At 49.1% G+C, this 19,634-nt stretch overlaps 1 protein-coding gene across 2 annotated transcripts in view; it reads right to left on the bottom strand.

Moving 5' to 3' along the window:
- Positions 1-15,387, bottom strand: part of LOC133502230 (filamin-C-like) — a 32,161-nt gene extending 16,774 nt beyond the window's left edge. The window contains exons 1-18 of one of the 2 annotated variants that reach the window (XM_061822786.1): positions 14,826-15,387; positions 8,899-9,147; positions 6,081-6,178; positions 4,854-5,004; positions 4,581-4,699; positions 4,431-4,508; positions 4,177-4,339; positions 3,818-4,018; positions 3,608-3,715; positions 2,966-3,103; positions 2,695-2,821; positions 2,471-2,607; positions 2,132-2,325; positions 1,950-2,063; positions 1,582-1,725; positions 761-884; positions 409-569; positions 227-317 (exon numbers count right to left, since the gene is read on the bottom strand). In XM_061822786.1, the coding sequence (XP_061678770.1) occupies positions 227-317; positions 409-569; positions 761-884; positions 1,582-1,725; positions 1,950-2,063; positions 2,132-2,325; positions 2,471-2,607; positions 2,695-2,821; positions 2,966-3,103; positions 3,608-3,715; positions 3,818-4,018; positions 4,177-4,339; positions 4,431-4,508; positions 4,581-4,699; positions 4,854-5,004; positions 6,081-6,178; positions 8,899-9,147; positions 14,826-15,192 (2,764 nt within the window). In that variant the 5' untranslated portion in view covers positions 15,193-15,387. The remainder of the gene's footprint in view (positions 1-226; positions 318-408; positions 570-760; positions 885-1,581; positions 1,726-1,949; positions 2,064-2,131; positions 2,326-2,470; positions 2,608-2,694; positions 2,822-2,965; positions 3,104-3,607; positions 3,716-3,817; positions 4,019-4,176; positions 4,340-4,430; positions 4,509-4,580; positions 4,700-4,853; positions 5,005-6,080; positions 6,179-8,898; positions 9,148-14,825) is intronic. The other variant, XM_061822788.1, reaches the window with a different exon arrangement.
- Positions 15,388-19,634: the final 4,247 nt, after the last annotated feature.

Here is a 19,634-nt window from a genome sequence, read left to right as displayed (position 1 = left end):
TTTTTGCTATCAAAATGACACGTTTGGCTTTTCGAATGCTGCGAACTGAGAAACGAGAAATTCGAGATGAGTGAATAATCCATCCATCCGTCCATCCACCCATCCATCCATCCGTCCATTTTCAACACTGGCTACGGTCCACACCCTGAAACGGTACACGTACGTGTGTATACGTATATGGATACTTAAGTCCAGTACTTGGCTTCTTCCCCTGCACTGTACGAACCTGTCTTGTTGAGTCCGGGGCCCTCTGCTCTCACCTTGCCGGCATCGTGAGAGGGGTCGACTTTGACTTTGAAGGGACTGATGGGAATTTCCTGACACGGTAAACGATGAGAGAATTCATTCATAATGAAAACGAGGCCTCCTTCTCCAAAGGTGACGTGATATACTTTGCCCCATTCTTACCTGGTCAGCAAAAAGCACCATGATGGTGTAGCGACCTGCCCCCGGGGGAGTGTACTTGACAGTAAAGGTGTCATTGTCATTCTTGATGATGTCGAAGTCTATGTCCGCCTCGGCAGGGCCGACCACCCCCGGGGCGCACTTGATTCCGATGCTGATGTCGCCTAGCGGTGCACAGCGGCAAAAAATAGCTCCAAATGAGAGGCTAGCGGTGCAGCAGCCCTTCTTTTGAGAACTTTGTGACGCTGGATCGCGAGGGCAAAAGCCTTGCCGGCACCCTTTGCCGGGCCTTTGCTCGGGTTCCCCCCGGACTGTCGAGTGTTTTCATCACCGTCGTTTTCGCCCGCGCGCTCACCTTGACCAGCCTCGCTGCAGTCCACAGTGAAGTATGTCGGCTCGTTAGCCTTCAGGCCAGTCTTCTCCACTCCGGGCCCGTGGACCTTGACCTTGTCCGGATGACAACCCTCCCCGACCAGCACCTAATGAATTCACAGTGCACTTGAGCGGCTGAAGTCGTCTGTTAAAAGCGTCCGGGTGGCAAAAGACTTTTGAACCGACAACAGCTGTCGAATGAACGAGTCCAAAATCGGATTCCAGATATCAAATGCAACATTCGGACCATCCATAATTGACATTTCATTTCAGCTGGTTTTGCTCAAGGTACCCTTAAACCACCTCAATTCAATACGTCGACATCCGCTTTCAGAAATCGGGTTTCTCAGCCGTGTGGGCGTCGATTGTGAATTCGGTCGGTTTCGTTCGCGATATCTTGAACTCAACTCGTTTAATCTTATTGACTGACGACCGGTTCAGGGTGCAGTCGGCGTTTCGCCCCAAATTCGCTGGGACGGACTCCGGCAATTAAAAGCGACTTGGAAGAGTGGTGGGGGGGAAATGATACCATGGTGATTCGCTAAATTACTCAAACAACCCAACCAACCGACGAATACAAACGGTCTAGTCTGTGAATTTCTCTACGTTTTGGGGTCCATGTACACGCGGGGCAACCACCAACACAACAAATGTTTGTCACGGTTTCAGTTTGGATCAACAGACGTCAATCGCTTCCTTCTCGCCCGAAGAACCCGAGCGCCAATGTTTAACAAACATTGTGAAAAGATAAATCACACCGAGTTGTTCGTTGAATGCATCCGAGTGTAGCTGCGTCCTTCTTACCCTGAAGGGGCTCTTGGGCACGTTGACGCCGTTCCAGGCGATGATGACGGTATGTTTAATGGGCTTGGTGGGGGTGTACACGCACAGGTACGTGCCGTCGCCCTTGTCTGTGATTTTTATGTTGATGGTGCAGCCTTCCGCATCCTGAGTGGGTGCAAAAAGCACGTCAAACCGGAGGTCGTGCTCGCAAACAGCATAAAAGCGCAATCTCGGGAGTCCCACGATACGGAAGCTGTACTTTGTACTTGAGGAAATACTGTCCGTCTCTGTCACAACCCGTTTTTTGACAGTTCCAAAGACTCTTCTAGCTCGAGGTTCCACTGTCGCATGTTCCAGTGAATGTTGAACGGAAACGGTGCTCTCCATACCTGCGCATAGATGGTGAGGGGACCCTTCCCGGCCATGCGGGCATCAACGGTGAATTCCGTTGGTTTGTTGACAGTAAGGCCAGTCGGCTGTAGGCCCGGTCCGAAGGCTTTCACCTGAACATTTCCATGGATTCGTTAACACCAGTTGCGGCGTCGCGTCTGGGTAATGCGGGAGTGGTCACCTTCTCCGGGAAGCTGTCACTGGCGGCGGGGAGGATGTGGGCCATGAAGGGACTGTCCTTGATGTCCTCGTCGTCACAAATTACGTGGACGGCGTAGTCGCCGGCTTCAGTGGGCCAATAGCGGACGTCGCAGGAACCGTCACCCTTGTCGTCGCACTCAATCTTAGCCTGGGAGGGGCCTTCGATGGAGAAGCCTTTGCAAAGCCAGAAAGAAGACATTCGGATGGCAAATTCAAGCTTGGCACCGGCGGGAAAAATGGAAGAGTTTTACAGGTGGGTCTGGAATGTACAGCATCCCTGAAAGGATTTCACAGAAAATGTCGTCGCTGTTATACTTACCCAGAGTTCCGACATCGGTGCCTATGGCCTCTACCACAAAGTCGGCAGATTTTCCCACCATCCCTGTCTTGAGACCAGGACCCCAGGCCCTCACCTTCTGGAAACCCGCTTCTGGCCCCACCTCCACTTCGAATGGGCTGCAGACAGTAATTACACAAGATCATCCAGAGTGTTATCTTTGTTGCATTGCTTATGATGCACGGAATGCAGCGTTTGCCTTGTACCTGCGTGGGATGGGCTGGCCCCCCCAGGTGATGCTGACTGTATATTTACCCGGCTTGAGGGGGTAATACTCGCATTCGTACACGCCATTTCCCGCATCTCGCACTTTCACTTGCTCCTGCGCTCCAGCTGGGAGGAACGATGCAAAATGGATCCTCATCAAGGCCACATATATTTTATGCATGTACGCATTTGCTCCGCCAGGAAGCCAGCAGGAGAGAGCCGATCGAAAAAGAAGGGAAGAGCGTAAGCAGCGGAGGGCGTCTGACTCACTGGGTCCTTTGACTGAGACGTTCAGTGTTCCACTCCCAGCTCCCTTGGTGAAAACTTTGAAGTCTGCGACCTCCTTTACTCTCACGCCCTTGGACTGAAGGCCTCTGCCTGTCGCTCTGCAGGCGTTCGGATTGATGGCTGAAAGGAACACCAGCAACCGTTCAGCCGGGAAGTATTTTGGACCCAGAAGAAGCCCGCAGCCGGCGGCAGTGTTAGTAGCGGAACATTCAACTGGGATTTCTTGCAGATTGACTGAAGAAACCCGCAAATGAGAGCAATGCCTTTTCCGGCTCCGTAAACAAACGCTATTAAAGACATATCGAGCAAGATTCTGACAACAGTTCACCCTGCCAGATGTAAAGGTTTGCAGGCTCTGGCGGGCGCCGGCAGATGCAAATGTGTGCGCGCTAAAAGCAAACAGGGCAGGCAAGAAGTTGAACAAAGTAGAGAGAAAGAAATGCCAAACAGGGATGATGACGCCATCTGTCAAGCTGCCAGACCGCAAGAAGTTGAACCAAGCACGACGCTGCACCGTGCACCCCCATCGTAGTGAAAGCTTCCTACGGCGTGGCACAGAGGGCGGTTTTGGGGCCAGGCGAGCTGAGCACTGAGCGAAGGCTCATCCCGTTGGGCCATACTAACTTGGGCGGACTGGTTTTTTGGGCGGGGGCCCCTTTGTTCCAGGAGGAGCGAGCACTGACTGAGGGATTATCTGCAATGGAGCCCCCGTGAGAGGAGCAACAGGAGGTGCTAAAAATGACACATGAGAAGCATTACGGCCATCCTTGAGAAAAGGATGAGTCGGACTTTTGCATCCCTTTCACGAAAAGAAATATAGAACGGAGGCGTCACCTTCTGCTATGTTGACCAGGAAGGGGCTCTTTGGGATCTCTTGTCCTCCAAACAGCACATGGACGGTGTGGGGACCCTCAATCACCGGACGGTATGTGCATCGAAACACGCTGTCGCCCTTGTTCTCCAGAATGATCTCCACCGTGTCGTTTTTACCCTGAGGATCGACAATTACCACGCTGATGTCGCCATTGCCGGCACCTGGATGACAGGAGGAAAGATTAGTTTCCAGTGGGCTCGGCAGTCTTTGTCAGTATTCACCGGGCAGAAGGCCAGAACGCAGGAAAATGGAATAGGACTGCCCGAAGGCTCATTTGTTCCTCTTTATGATTGCGCGAAGAACAAAGCGGCGTTCTTACCGGCTGTGTAGATGTCAAAGTAGGTGGGTTTGTTGGCCACATTCCCAGTGCGGTCCAGACCAGGTCCCCGAGCGTGGACTTTACTGGGGTCGCCCATGTCCTTGGCGACGTTAACCGAATAGGGACTTTGGTCAATATCCTGACCTGCAAACAACACCTTGACCTGACAAGTTACGGGGGACAGAAAGAAACGTCAAGAAATCCGTCCTTTGAAGACGTCTCTCATCGAGGATGTGACGGCTGCTTCATCCAACCTTGTGGAGACCTTCGACTTTCGGAACGTAAGTGACCGTGTAGGTTCTGTTTTTGTCCTTGTTGGGTTTCACTTTAGCCTGCAGATAGGGAGCAAGACGGTTCAATGCAACAACGTCATGGCTTTGTCCTGTCCCTACTTTGCAACTTACCTCTTCTTTGTGTCCCTCTGGATCCTCCACGTAGACCAGAACCTCACCGCTGCCGGCTTCCAGAGTCTCCACAGTGAAGACAGCAGGGTGAAGCACCTTGTTCCCGTGAGGCTCAATACCTGCGATGGAAACGAGAGCACCGTTCGCACGTTATTTCGCAACGGGAACGGCTCCAAAGGGACTGGATCGATGTCAGTCCACGCTCGGACAGTAAACCCCGACAACTCTTCGTTACGTACAGTATACTTTTTGCTATAGTTGTGAGGTACCCACCTGGTCCGTAGGCTTTGGCCTTGTGAGGGAAAAGCTGCTTGGGTTTGAGAGGGGCTCCCGGCTTGAGCTTGGCTTTGGGGAACTGCGACAGGTAGGTCATCACGGAGTGCTCGTCCACATCTGGATCCACTATCTCCTCGGGTGCAATCACCTAAAGTGCAAACACGTCAAGGCTACAAGCACAAAATTGATTTTCGGCAAGTGGTGGCTGACCCTTTGAAAACCTCTCCCTCGTAGCCGCGCTGCGGTGGGATTTAACGGCAAATAAACACGTCTATTAGCACCACTACCGACTCGTCTCGTACTTCTAGCGCTTTGTCTGCCAGTCGTTGGTTGGCACAAAGTGATGACCCAAGCTGGTTATATTTAACCCCAGTCCTGTTGGGTTAAGGACCGTTGCCTTCCGTAAGCTTGCCCGGGGGGGTGTTTATACTTAGCCATACCTCTCCCACATCTCTTTAACACCAGGGCAGTGGAATCCAGTCTCCCCCCCACCCCTCCTGCGCCATGACATTCACCCTTCAGCTATCTGGCCAACGCTTATCCTCGTGGTGATTAGCCGGCGTGGCGTGGAACTTAACATCCTGCGCAGTGAGCCGTCGAATAGCCGAGGCCATTAAAAAGAGACGGAATGCAAGAATGCGGCCTTGCTCTGATTCCATCGTTATTCCGAGGGACACAGATTAGATCTTTTCTTGTTTCAAAGGCTGCCTCGGGAGTTGTTGAAATAACCTTTCTAGACACTGGAAAGTATTTGCAACCACCACAAAGCATTCTCTGCTAGTAAAAACGGAGCCTCGCTTTAAACAGTCCGGCGATAATTGGTCTTCTTGTTTTTTTAATCTGCGCTGCGTAAAATAGACGAGAGCGATGAGGTCTCGCGCCGCTACCTTGAGTGTGTGAAATCCCACATTCACGCACAGTCTGGCTTTGCGCAAAAGTGTTAGAACGAATTCAAATATCTCCTCAGCAGATGCCGAGAAATGGAAGGAGATCATGTAATGTAGTTTATTTTTTGAAGTACTGCAGTACCTTTTGAATACAAGTTCAGTGTTGACATTCAAACTGACAATATTGATTTTACTTGAGAGAAAAAAAAAAAACATTCGGGCCCAGTACCAGCCACCGTTCTTTGTCGGTCGTTACGGTGTCAAATTCTTGCCCTAGTCAAGCCCCTCCCGCCCTTCCCAGCCGGGTTAAATGAAGGTTACCCGTCGGGCGTCTCACCTGCGGCACACCCAACCAGTCGTCCGCCTGCTGCATGGCTTCTCTGGCATTCTCCACGGGCTGGTTGGGGTCCCACTCGGCCCAATCAGGACACAAACCTGGCGGAACGCAAACAAGCGATTAGGCCGGCCCGGAGCGCAGATGTCCGCCGCCGTCGCCATAATGAGGCCCCGCTTGGACGATTGCCGCTATCGCTTTGACACCTCCGGTTACAAGAAGGTCCCCTGACCTCAGCGGGGCTACGACAATGACGCCCCCTTCAAAACAAAGGCCAGGCGTGCTACGCTTAGCGTGCCCCCGGCCAGCGAAAGGCTAAATTGGATTAGTGGCCACGACGGAGGGGGCCTCTCCGCAACGCAACCTCGTGTTGCTTCCGTGCAATTGTTACAGGCGCAGGAGCGTATGATGGATGGATGGATGGATGGATAAACAAGATTGCTTCTTTTTTTTTTTTTGATAATAATAATGAAAATGTCACTTTTTAATATTGCGGATTAGAAAAACAAATCCAATCGCGAAAGCATGAAATAGATTCTGCACCGGGATGGATCATGTGACCCCTGCTGTGCTCGGTTTAGCCATCGAGGGGCAGTATATCACAGACGTGCGGCTGTGGTCTCAGTAAGCTGCAGTAGTATTCATCTCCTTCACTGAAGATAAAGAATATATCGTTCAGTTGTCTGCGCCACGCCCGTGTTGTTTTGCTTTGTTTGTTCGCATTAAGCTCAAGGGACTTTCCTAAGCCCTACAGTCACGTTATGGTTGTTTTTAATATGTATGTAATATGTAATTGTATCGGCATTATTTATTCCGAGTTCAACAGGGCGTGGCGTCTGTTTTTAAGACTTGCTCGCTAAACGGCAAAATGGCAGCTGTCGCCAAAGGAGTTGCGTTCACCGCCACCGCACGGCGCTCGTCTCAATTGTTCCGCTCACAAGTAAAAGCAAATAAGAAATAAAAATCACGTGAGCACCAGCTGGCAACTCGAGGAACTTCTGTACAGACAAAAAGAGCAGAATTTAGGAAGAGGCAAAAATATGTTGCATATTGCTAAATTGTAAGTCGTGTACTATCGTGTACTTACGCTATGATCATATTTTGACTATGAGTGCAAAGTGGGAAGTACATTATTGACTTTGGTCAGCCTATGAAACATATTTTGATCTGCATAATAGTTTAATTTGACATCGTAACAAGGGAGAAATGAAAGACATTGAAATAATATTTCAAAGCTGCGGAGAAGCCGGAATAAAAGCAAGGAGTCTGTGTCATTGTGTAGAAAGCCGCTTGGGTGCTGGAAACCAGGTCTACGGCGGCTTTTTGTTCACAATATTGATTTGATCTCAGCGCGGACGATTTAAGATGTTTTCCGCGGCGGTGTGCGAACCTAAAAGCAGAGCTGCCGCGTGTACGGCGCAACCTTGTATGGGACTGAAAGATGCGCCCCCCCCCCCCGCACTTCGTGTAAACACCGTCAAACAAGGCCTCGCGCTCGCCTTCGGCCACGCCCCCGAAATCCGCTCGGCCGAGGGGAATCGCCTTGTTCGGGGTTGGGGCGGGGGGTCAGTGTGGCAGACGTGGAGAAATGAAAATTCACGTTCCGTACTGAAGTAAACATACTGTTCAAAGTAAAAGTGGCGATTTAACTCCTCTGTTTATGCAAAAGTAAATTCCTCGGCCATTAAAGCTGATTCCGATTCTGTTGGGAAACTCAGGGGTAAAAGTAACAGAATATCAATATCCAAGTAGCGATGCCTGCAAAAATCACCGCCAAAGTATTTGGACTTGGTCACCGTCGGTGACTCGGCTTTTCGCCTCGTCTCTGTGGGGGGCATCGCTCGGCTTTTTGGCGCCTGGCCAAGCGTCCGTCCCCCCCAACCCCCCGCAAACCCCAACCCCACCCCCGTTCCGCTGAGGAGGACCAACGGTGGCCAAATTTGGGGGTCGGCGCAAAGGCAGAGAAAGAAAGCGAGCCGAACGGACGACAGCTTCAGTCGTTGCGAGACAGCTGGCGGAGACCTCCGGCGCGAGCTGCTCGCCGCGGGATGACGTCCGAGTGTGATGCCAAGGAGGCAGATTCCGTCGTTTCTCATGTACCGATGGACTGCGTGCTTGGCCTTGCGTCCGTAGCAACCGAGGGAAACTAAAACAGACACCTCGCGCGGCAAAGGCCCAGAAGCTTCGGCGCTGGCGGGCGTGGCACACAAGCAGAGAAAGCAACGTTTGAAACTCATTGCCGCCATTATTTTCCAAACACACATGCACAAAAATGGCCTCGAGAAAACGTTGTACAGCGCTACTGTATGTGGGCACCCAACCCTGCTGCAAATAACGAACATCCACACTTGACACCCCCCGTAAAAAGCTTTCTGATTGAACGATAAATCATACAAAAGCACTTCACCTCCCTTCCGCATCCTTCGCGGGCACCGCGACGCCTCCAGCCGCCGCCAAATCATGACTTTTACGGTATAATATTAGTGTTCTGGCCCGGGCGCAATACTTTTACCCGAAATGAGAAAAATCTTCTCGGTGAGATTTTGGTTTTTGCAGCGTAAACAAACGCATTCCCAATCAAATATCTCCAAATGTGCTCGTCTTGTAGCCCGTGTGTATGTTCAAAAGTAGTCCAGTTGCGGCATCGATACTTGCCGTTTTCGTGTGGGGCAAAATTTGGAGAGAAGCGGACTTTTCGGAACGGAGAGTGCGGGTGGCGGTATGTACGGTGAGCAGCGCGCAAAAAAAAAAAAAAAAAAAAAAACCCAGGCCAACGAGTGAATTTGATTCCACTTTGTGAGGTTTTGCGTGATTTTCTCACCCGGAGCGCAGTTGTCCACCAAAGCGCCGAGGGCTTTGCCGTCCCTCCAGTCGCGGTTGAAGTTGTTGATGGGCAGCTGGGGCACTTTGTTCTGGATCCAGCCCAGCAGGCGCTGCTTGGGCGTCAGCTTCTTGGTCTCCTCGTCGTCGTCGTCGTCCCACATGGGCATCGATATGGAGTAGTGCAGGATGAGAGTCCAGATGAGACCCAGGATCAGCTTTAGGTTCCCGTCGACGATGGCTTTGCTGTCTGCGGCGAAGCAACGCCAGTGAATTGGGAGACAGCACTTGCTCGCGGTAAAAGTACTCACACTCTGTACTTGTGGAAAAGTTTTTTTTTAAATAAAGACTCCGGTAAACGTGGAATGACTGTAGCACATACGCCGATGTGTTGTACTCAAAGACGTTACAAAATGAAGACCGAGGCATTATACATGTTTAAGGACAATTCCTGAAAGTACAAGTACCAATTTTTTTTTTTTTTTTTAATTTGCGGACTCTCTGGGTATGGCTAAAACGGCGCCGGTGACGCGCTTTGATATCCGGCACGAGTTTTCCCTTCACACTCTGTACTTGTGGAAAAGTTTTTTTTTAAATAAAGACTCCGGTAAACGTGGAATGACTGTAGCACATACGCCGATGTGTTGTACTCAAAGACGTTACAAAATGAAGACCGAGGCATTATACATGTTTAAGGACAATTCCCGAAAGTACAAGTACCAATTTTTTTTTTTTTTTAAATTTGCGGACTCTCTGGGTATGGCTAAAACGGCGCCGGGTGACGCGCTTTGATATCCGGCACGAGTTTTCCCTTCACACTCTGTACTTGTGGAAAAGTTTTTTTTTAAATAAAGACTCCGGTAAACGTGGAATGAGTGTAGCACATACGCCGATGTGTTGTACTCAAAGACGTTACAAAATGAAGACCGAGGCATTATACATGTTTAAGGACAATTCCTGAAAGTACAAGTACCAATTTTTTTTTTTTTTTTTTTAATTTGCGGACTCTCTGGGTATGGCTAAAACGGCGCCGGATGACGCGCTTTGACATCCGGCACGAGTTTTCCCTTCCCTCCAAGACAAGAACTCGAGCGCCTTCATTTGCTTTCAGGTTCTCCAGCGTTACTTGACATGACTCCCACTGCAGAATTGCACGGCGCCGCGGACGACCCCGCCGCGGTTGCTAGCTTACTAGCTTTGGAACTCTGTTAGCTTTGGAGCCAGCTGGTGGCTATCAGCTCTCATTACGCTGTGGAAAGCATCACAAATATCCAGATGTGATATTTTCCGTCAGCTATATTTTGGAGGAATGTGTAGACATGGGAAAGCTGCTCGATCAGGTGGCATCCATTTTTCACACATTCGAGTAACACGACAGCGGAGAGAACAACTTTCATCCTAATATTAGCATTTGAATCTGTACCCCAAGTCATTGTTGCCCTTTGAGAAGTATGCAACTGCCCCCCAAATTTTTATAGCACTCCAGAATGTTGCACTTCCTAAAAACACCGAATTTCATGAATTTATGGAAACTTTTTGTCACACTTTTAGCTCGTGTTTAACGTACGTGCTCCTTCTACAGTTTACGGACACACAGAGACGGTCACGCGTTAAGCGGCGGCAGTATCGGACATTCTTCACACAAGATAAAGTACGGCTGTGAGTACGAGGTCTACGTGTGACGCTCCGTTGTTTGTGTCGGCGACAGCGATGCTGTTGGTTAGCCCGTCTGTTTTGTTTTGTTTTGTCTTGTATTGTGAGTTAGCGCAAAGCCTCAAAACGTCAAGGCACCACCGCCGCACGTAGGCAATTCCAATTTGGCAGGATTGTTCGCAACACTTCTCTGTCCCGAGTCGAATGCGTAAAAGCAGCACCTTGGTTCATGCCGTCAGCTGCTGTTCCAATTCCTTTTTTTTTTTACGTCCCATCATTTGTTGCCGTTTTTATAAAAATGAAGCCCGTTTCGACAAAGTACCCCTTAAACACAATGAAAGCTCAGATAGCCGAGGAATCTATTTTAGCATTTGGATTCGGTGACACACACACACACCAGTGAGCAGACTTAAGACGAGATTTAAGAGCTACGCCGGGCATGTTTGATCAATGTTGGAGTGGAGAGCTGACCAGGCTATTCTGAGAAGGTATATAAACAACCGCGATTGAGTGCCAGGAGGACAGCAATCTAACGCATCTCCGTCGCCCCCCCCCCCCCCCCTTCTTCCAGACAGCTGTCTGGACAGAGGAGCCCTAACAATCTGTCACGCGCTCACAATGCTGCAGTGACAGCTGAGGATTTGTGCAAGCGGATCTCTCGCTGCATAAATACCGCTTGGATTTCAATTACCTCCCAAAGTGGTAGCGCTAGCGTGCGATAAATCAACGGCCCGACGGAACGGCAAAGGGAAGCGCTTCATTTCCTGAAAAGTTTCATTTCAAGACGCCGTCGCTTCCCCTCAAAGACGCGCTCGACTTTTTAGTGCGGTCAGCGGTTTATGGGCTGGCCGGGAGCCGATTCTGACGTTTAGGGTGAGGGTAGGATAAGCTGAAGCCACTTTTTGGTTTCCCGTCACATTTGGAGGAATTTGACGCGCTTATTTTGCAACTTTTTCCTCAGTGAAGTCAATCAAGCATGACCTTGACTCTGGTCCTTACTGGAAGCCCGTACGACAGTCGTACGACAGTCCAAAGAACCTTTCTTTCTTTCTTTCTTTCTTTTTGGTTTTGTTTTGAGCCATCCTTGTTTTATGACGGTGCTCTTTTCCCTTCCGCTGCAACGTCAGCGCAATTTGCAAGTAATTCGGCAGCTGCCGCATCCTCATCTCACTCTGCTCAGCAAATGCCTTCACCTGTATTGACTGAATTTTTTTTTTTCATGTTTTGTCTAAATTTACATCGGATTTTGGTTACTTTTTCCCGTTTGGATGTCAGCATTTTGCATGGGTTTTTTTTTTTTTCTGATTTTGTTCATTTTTGTTTCAAGGTTTTTGTCCAATTTTGGTGAGGTTTGATTTTTTTTATCTGATTTTACACATTTTCAACCCTATTTGTGGAAATTTTTCAAATTTTTCTATTTTCCTCTTTTGTCAGATTGTAAAATTTTGATGCAATTTTGTTAGTGGTTTTTTTTTTTTTTTTTTGTCATTTCTGGGTAAGATTTTTGGTTGTTTTTGTTTTGCCAGATTTTTTTGTACATTAATTTTCTCCATTTTTGTGAGATTTGATTTTTCTCTAAGATTTGTTATATTACTGCAAGTTTGTCTTTTCTTTTCTTTTTTTTTTTTTTTGAAATATTTTAGTCACCACTGTAGCAACTGGTTCACCGCCCACTATTCCTAACCTCAAAAAGTCCTGTCGGGGCTGTCGTGAACCCGGCACCCCCGGTTTGGGTCTTTGTGACAAGATCGTTTGTCGTTTTGTATTCTCGGACTGACTGCGACTTATGGCGACCGCTCGGGTTTGCCGGCAGAATGCGCAAACGCGACGCAATCAATCGTCTTGAAAGTTTGTTCACGGGTGAAAGTGTCAAGCAAGTTTCGGTGAGGATCCGAATTGGACTTTGGCTAGAACAACATGGTTGCACGCAGTCCACTTTGTGCGCATCGGGGCCGAGTGGTGCGTTGATCAAATGGATCCAGCAGATGGCGCTGGAGTTGAACGCGACTCACACCAAGTTTGGGACGGAAAGGCTTTTGGAGTGAATTTTCATAATTCGCCTACGATGTGCTGAAACCCTTCCGAGTTGTCAAACTTGTCAAGGATTTATTCGGAACTGTTGCTGTGGGTCGGCGCAGCGGGCGAGCAGCTGCCTTCCCCCGAGCCCCTTTTGTCGCGCTCTCGTCACGTCTGCCGGCTCAAAGGCCGACGGGTCGCAGTTTGAGTGGCGCGGTCAGCTGCGGCAAAAGCGGCCCGCCGTTCGTCTGGCCCGGGTCAAGCGCCTGTGAGACGCCCGTGGCCTGCTTGTGGCTTTTTATTGCCTCAGATGTAGGTCAAACGGTTTCGAGACTTTTTCGCGTCCAGGAGGCCGAACGGACCTGGCACGTGCTCATCCGCCGCACGTCGCGGTCCATCCGGCAAAGTCTCAGATCGTTGCAATTTCACTCAAATGGTCATCAATAAATTGGAGGTGATATTTGTTCTGGGAAAATGTCGTACTCCATTGCCAGGCGTATACCGTACTCTCTCCATTTTGTGGCGGCCGGCACTGCTTCCAGGTTTGCCGAAGTGAACGTTTGATGTATTCGTCCAATCGGATTTCAAGATGGCTGTGTTGCCATAGCAGCGTAATCTGCCCACAGCCTGCGCGCTCAATACGGCTGCCCGTCTAACCACGAATATCATCTCAAATGTCGACAGCATTTGCTCGCCTCCGATTGGTTAGTCACCGACAAACACGACACTAAGAAAAGTTATGACGAGCAAAACATCTCAGTAACGATCTGTATCCGCGAGTATAGTATTTGATATTCAGGATCTCTGGTGATTTTTTTGGTTTTGTTTTATTTGCTTTCGTCACGTTGAGGAAAGCAAAGTGCCCGTAGAAAAAACCGCCCAGGCCCGAGGAGAACATGCGAACTCCTCACGGGCGGGGCCGGGATTCGAACCCCGGTCCTCAGAACTCTGAGGCAAGTGTGCTGACCAGACTTCCACTGTTGAGAAAATCAGGCTACTTAAATGATGTGTACCAAATGCGCAGTGTCATAAATATTGGAGCGCTACAAGGCCATTTTGTAGCCCTGGAGGTACAATTAATTCCAATGTACTGACCGTGGCTCATTATTGGAGTCCAAAGTCGTCGCTTGTACGTTTTACAAAGCCTGAAGTGCGCAATTAATAATTTAAAAAAAAAAAAAAAAATGACTGCACGTACATTATGGAAAATGTTAACCATCCACGGATGAAGCCTTCGTGGGCTGCGTGTCGGAACTTAAGGCGGACAAATTCACGCCGGTGAAATTTTGCCTACCGTCCGATATGTGATTATCCGATTTAATCGGGAAAATGGAAGCGCTGCCAGTCCGGGATGGATGGGCACGACTTCACTTGCTTCGTTGGAGTAGGGGGCAGTTATATTCGAGTTCGAACCCTGTGAAATATTCCTCGCTGCAAGCTAGCATTGCTACGAAATTGGATGTATTGTATCTGTAGAAATGCAGAAAAATATTTTAGCACGTGCAATTTGATGTTTCATACCTCGGGTGAATAGCGCTGGGCCACTTGACACATTTAAATACGTCGCCCGAGTACTGCGTGTAGCAGCGACTCCCGTTATTGTGGCGGCGCGAAACCAAAATGAGGAGAAACCGTGACAGCGCATCGTTGTAAAACATTTTTCAAACGCAAAAACTCTTGTGCTGTATCGTCTCTTCAGAAATGCAATTTTGGACAAGAAGGAGTCGTGAAGTATGTCAAAACGCTTGTCACAACAAGTATCTAGTGGCCTCTCCGAGATCAGTTTTCCAGGTGTGCTGTCCCTAGTTTGAAATGCAACGTGAGACAAGATGCGCAAATCCGATTGCCGTACACACTGGATGAGTTCAATCAAATGAACGACGGCTTTTATGTGGCTGCTGACTTCCCCTCAATTAACAAAACGATAGCGAAACTCGTTTCCTCCTTAGACGACGCGTTTCATAAACTCCTCCTCCTCCTCCTCCTTGGTGGCAAATTATTGAGGATTAATTATGAATCTGCCTCTTCCACTAACACTTCCAATTCCATCACTTCCAACTTCATTTTGCACCTGCACGTCACTCCTAAATTTCCCCCGGTACAAACCGTCAGAGTTTGCTCATTTATCGGTCGTTGCCGATTACGTCGCAGTCGAAGTAGATCATGCGCAACGCCCACCGGCAGCGCACCCAATCGGGTCAAGCGAATCTACAATCTCGAGGCTGCTTTTTGGGACCACCCCCAGTCTGCGGGACTCACCGATGGAAACCAGCTTGATGTGCTCCCGGTCCAGGAACTCCAGGGCCACAGAGACGTTCTCCAGCTTCATCTGGCGGAAGTTGGGCCTGCTGTGGTACTTGCGGTACATCTTCTTCTGGCTGAGCACCTCCAGCAGCCAAATCAGCTTCAGACCATCGCTGAAGTCGCGCTGCAGGTCGCCGATGGTCTTGTTGACGCACTTCAGGTGCTCGTTGCACCAGCGGGTGAACGTGTTCTGCTGGATCTTCTTCCACGGCGCGTCCTCGGCCAGGTCCTTCTCGGTGGCCGGCATCTCGTCGTCCTCCTCCCCGCCAAAGTCGGCGGCCTGGTAGTACTGCGGCTCCTCGCTGTAGTTGTTGCTCATCATGGCGGTCCCGGTGGCTTTTTAGAACCGCAGGCCGGCAAAGTGTGAACAGGGTTAAGTCGACCCGTGAAGTCGGGAACTTTGGCGGATGGCTAAATTCCGCTTCCTTGAATCGAACTGGCGCACCGTCTTGTCAAAGTTGCTCCTGGTCCTGCGCAGCGCGGCCCCCGGAACAGGCGTGCGGCCCCGGTTCGTCTCTCGACGTGTTGGACTTGAATGTCCAGAGAGGCAACTGGTGGCTTTATAAAGAACCCACCCCCACCCCCCACGCCGCCCGCCCGCCGGACCGCGTCATTCCGCAGCCCTGCGATCATGCTGCGAGTGCTCATCCGTCAGGGGTCCGGGGGGCTTCGGCTCGGTTTACGGGGCTGGGGGCTGCGTGGGGGTGTTTGTGGGGGGGCTGATTGGTCAGAGCCCAAGCATGCGTCTTATTTTTAGGCACTCCTATTTGGGAGACTTTGTGTGTGTGTGCATGCGCTGCTGATTGTTGACAATGTGTGTCACTCCCAGAACTCAAGAGGCTGAACAAGTGAGCTAAGAAAAGAAAGTGAGAGAAGCCAAAATGAAAAATGGGAAACAGGCACACACCGCGGGCTCCCTGGTGGCTTCTTTAAGTACACTTGTAGCTGCAGGACTCCATTTGCCTTTGCTGGGCAACTACACAACCGACATCTTTGTAAACGGCAAAACAACCTGGAAAAGGAGCGAACACGGGAGGAAGTTGGTGACACTTTTTTTTTGGTTTGTCCCGTCGGGCGGTTGACGCCGCAAGACGCTCGCGTGATTTTCCTTTTTCTTTTTTTTCAGTAAAAAAAAAAAAAAACCTTACGGATCCAGGAAAGACACTACCAACTATTCTTTAACATATTTGAAATTCAGGAATATGTCATAAAGCAAAACGTGGTGTGTCTTTTGTAAAAGCTTAAATTGGGGGGGGCATATAAAATCTCGCATCGGTTGCGTCGCGCCGGCCCTGCTCGAGTATCACTGCATTGTTTCAATGGCTTTTTGTCGGGTGCGTGGTTGATATTATTCGGGGCAAATTTGATCATTCTCCCTTCCAAACAAAGTCAGCCGAGGCTTGATTATCGGATGACGCTAAAAGATTATCCTGAGTGATTATCTTGTGGTGTGCGGTGTGTTAAACGTCTTATTTCCCCGTTGCCGACAATGGTAGATGTTAAACCTGTTCAGCATTCATGTCGCTTATCTTGTACCGTGTTTTAAGAACAAAGGCAGATTTTTTTTCCTACTACTGCAAAGAACGTTCGCTTATGTACTCCCAACGAAATTGATATACATCAGAAGCGTCATGGACGTCATTCTGATTCAGCAGCAGTTTTAAGAACGGAGTCAACCTGGAAAGCTTTTCACTTCCGGGTCGAATGTCAAGTTGACGGTCAAAGATGAACACAAAATCTTTTTCTGGAGAGCAGCAAGCGCGAGTGGACGTCATCGTCTTTATGGTCATTGCCTCGCTTTTGTCTCATGAGGCAAAACACGACTCTGCAAATGCTCGGCAGTCGTGAAAGTATTGAATAAAATTGATACACGGCCTATTTCAGGACGTTGTGGGGGGGGGGGGGTTCAATGCGTGAATATTAAAATGTGCTGCTGGATGGTTGAGACCTCGCAGCGGCGTAGTGACCGTGGCGCCGTTTGCTCAAAAGAACTACCGCTTTTGTGCATGTGTTCATTTGCACTCTTGCTGTATGGAATTTTTCTTTTTTTTTTTTTTTTTAAATCCTGTTTAAGCGATTAGAAATGAAATTTAAAGTGACACCCCTTCGGTGTAGTACCACGATGTGCCACAACACGCCCGGCAGCACCGAGCTCCACTGGAAGAGACGCGGCACACTAAAAATCCACGAGAGGAAGAAATCAGTTTGGTTTTACTTTGAAATTTGATGTTTATTTTCTTTGATCCTTGTTTAAATCTTCAATTTCGCATTTGCTTTTTTTTTAACTCATCTATTTTCAATGATGACTTTCAATTTCTTCCGTCTTGATTCAAGTACAAACAATTAAATTATAATTTAAAGTATTAAAATTGTAATATATGACATTTCAAAGGGAACATTTGAATAGAACCTAAATGTGTGGGATTTATTTTCATTGATCATTTGGGTTAATCTTGTCCATGATTGTGATGTGCTCAATTTATTTGTATTTCATTTTCATAAATGATATTTAGGCATTCAAGTTTAAGTCGTCGTTCAGTAAAAAAGAAGACCAAAAGAAGTACAAATGATTAGTTTTTTTACATAATTATCCGACAATTGTAGAAGTAGAAGTTTTTTGAGGGTTTGTACAAAGTTCTGTTAGCTCGTCCATTTTGTTTCAGCTTACGTTAGCATTAAGCTAGCAGACGAATCCTTTGAAGAATTTGGTGTTCGGCGATATCATCGTTGAATTCTTTGCGCGCGTACACGTGTGTACGCGTTATGAATTTCACTTCAACGGGGAGCGACGACAAAAGAAGTTTGCTCCTATTCTGAGCAAGAATTTTCTCTTGATGTCCTCAAAGTCGTGTTACGTAAAACTTGAACATTTTTGGACAACGAGATAGTGAAAGAAGGTGCTGGGACGTATTTTTAAAAGTGACCTTTCATTCGCAGTCCAAACGTGCTCTCTCTCTCTCTCTCTCTCTCTCTCTCTCTCTCTCCTCTCTCTCTCTCTCTCTCTCTCTCTCTCTCTGTATCGCATATTTCGGCTGTAAATGTGGGCTTATTTTGTGTGTCGTTTTGAGCAGGATCTCCGTCCGCATTCATGCCCCCCCCCCCCCCACACACACCCGATTTTCTGTTTCCCGATTCCAAATCCAAACAAAGACTTTGGGTGAGAGTGCGCAAGCGTGTCCTCGCTTGACTTCGCCACGGGATGACATAGGTGAGCGTCCGTTTTGTCACGTCAAATCGCTCAGCGAACGCGAGTTGGATTTAATTGCCTGTTTGGTGCTTGACCGTGCGCATTGCAGACAGCTGTGGCTCATTTTCATATTTTCATCAACGCTGAGCAGGACGTGAGAGCGGAAATTCCCCAAATGGGCGTTCAATCAAACATCTCGAACCCATTCAGATGCTTACAGGAGGAGAATTTTCGTCCTTGCCGCTGTCGTGTTGCACCACGCCCATCAGGGTGCCGGCGGGCATTTTGGGCCTGGGGCGGGGGTTTCAATTGGAACGCATTAATACTTTTTCCATTCATTGTAATGGGGAAACATCGATTCGGTTCTCGAACAAATCACTTCTCGAGCCGTTTTTTTCCGTAAACGGTGCAGCTCCGCGAGCGCAAAGTACCAAAGTATGTTTGCCAGTTTGGTAGCGCGCCAAGGTAGGCGCGGAGGCGAGTCCGACTATGTCGAGTCGGAACTTCTCGACCTCACGCACCAAGTCGGGCTCCTTCCCTGCCAAAGAGGTGACATTCCACGTCCCTCGAGCTAGTTTCTGTAGCCCGGGATCGGATCGCCAGGGCCACCACCCAACTCGCTTCGCACCCGACCCCTGTGGCCTCTCTCACAGGTGGTGAGCCCATGGGAAGGGAGACCCACGCCCGACCGAGCCCCACCTCCAGGCCTGGCTCCAGAGGGGGGGCCCCTGGTGACCCGCGTCCGGGCAAGGGAAACCAAAATCCAATTTTTGGACTCACTTTTGGAGTCGTACTTTGTCTGGCTTTAAAAAGCCTAACTTTTGATTGATTGTTTGCAATTGGAACGCATTATTTCTTTTTCCATTCATTGTAATGAGAAACATCGATTTTTGTACTCATCATAGGGGGTTTGGAGTCGTACTTTGTCTGGTCTCTCACCTGGGTGACCCTACCAGTGGCGTGAAGCCCCAGACAACTTTGCTCCGAGGATCATCGAGATACACAAACGCCTCCACCACCAGGAGGGGTCCGGGGGGGGGGGGTTCATCCGTTTAAATCTCCAATAAGACCTTGACTTGAGAATTTTAAATTGTTCCGTGATCAAGCTCTGATCTGAATTTATTCACGAATCCAACACATTTTCCTCCTTGAAGTGAATTCAAATGACATTCATCCGCACGCGCTACGACATCAAAGGTGACATTTGTTCCGTCTTTTCCCGTCCCGGCTTGACGGGATTTTTTTGGACGCAGCGGGCAATTTAAGACCCCTTTAAAAGAAGCCTCGAGCCCGAAGGAGGCGGACTCGCGTTCCCCCCTTGAAATTGAAACCTCGCTCGTGCTTCATCTTTGTGAAGCTTTAGAGCGATTACGCCGCCTGCTACTTTGGGGATATTAGCAACTGCGTTGTGACGGTGAACGCAGCAACGTTTCCTGGCGCGCGTTAAACTCGGCGCGCTTATGTCACAGCCCCGCAGTGGCGGTTATTAATATCCATACGAGCAAAGTGAGCAACGGCGCTTGAATAGAAGTAAGTCCCAGTGGGGAAAAAGAAAGGCCTTGTGTGAAACTGAATTT

The sequence above is a fragment of the Syngnathoides biaculeatus genome, chromosome 6 (genome assembly GCF_019802595.1).
Source record: "Syngnathoides biaculeatus isolate LvHL_M chromosome 6, ASM1980259v1, whole genome shotgun sequence".
Taxonomy (NCBI): Eukaryota; Metazoa; Chordata; class Actinopteri; order Syngnathiformes; family Syngnathidae; genus Syngnathoides; species Syngnathoides biaculeatus.
The sequence above is the reverse complement of the archived record's forward strand: the minus strand, read 5'-3'. Positions and strand labels throughout refer to the sequence as shown.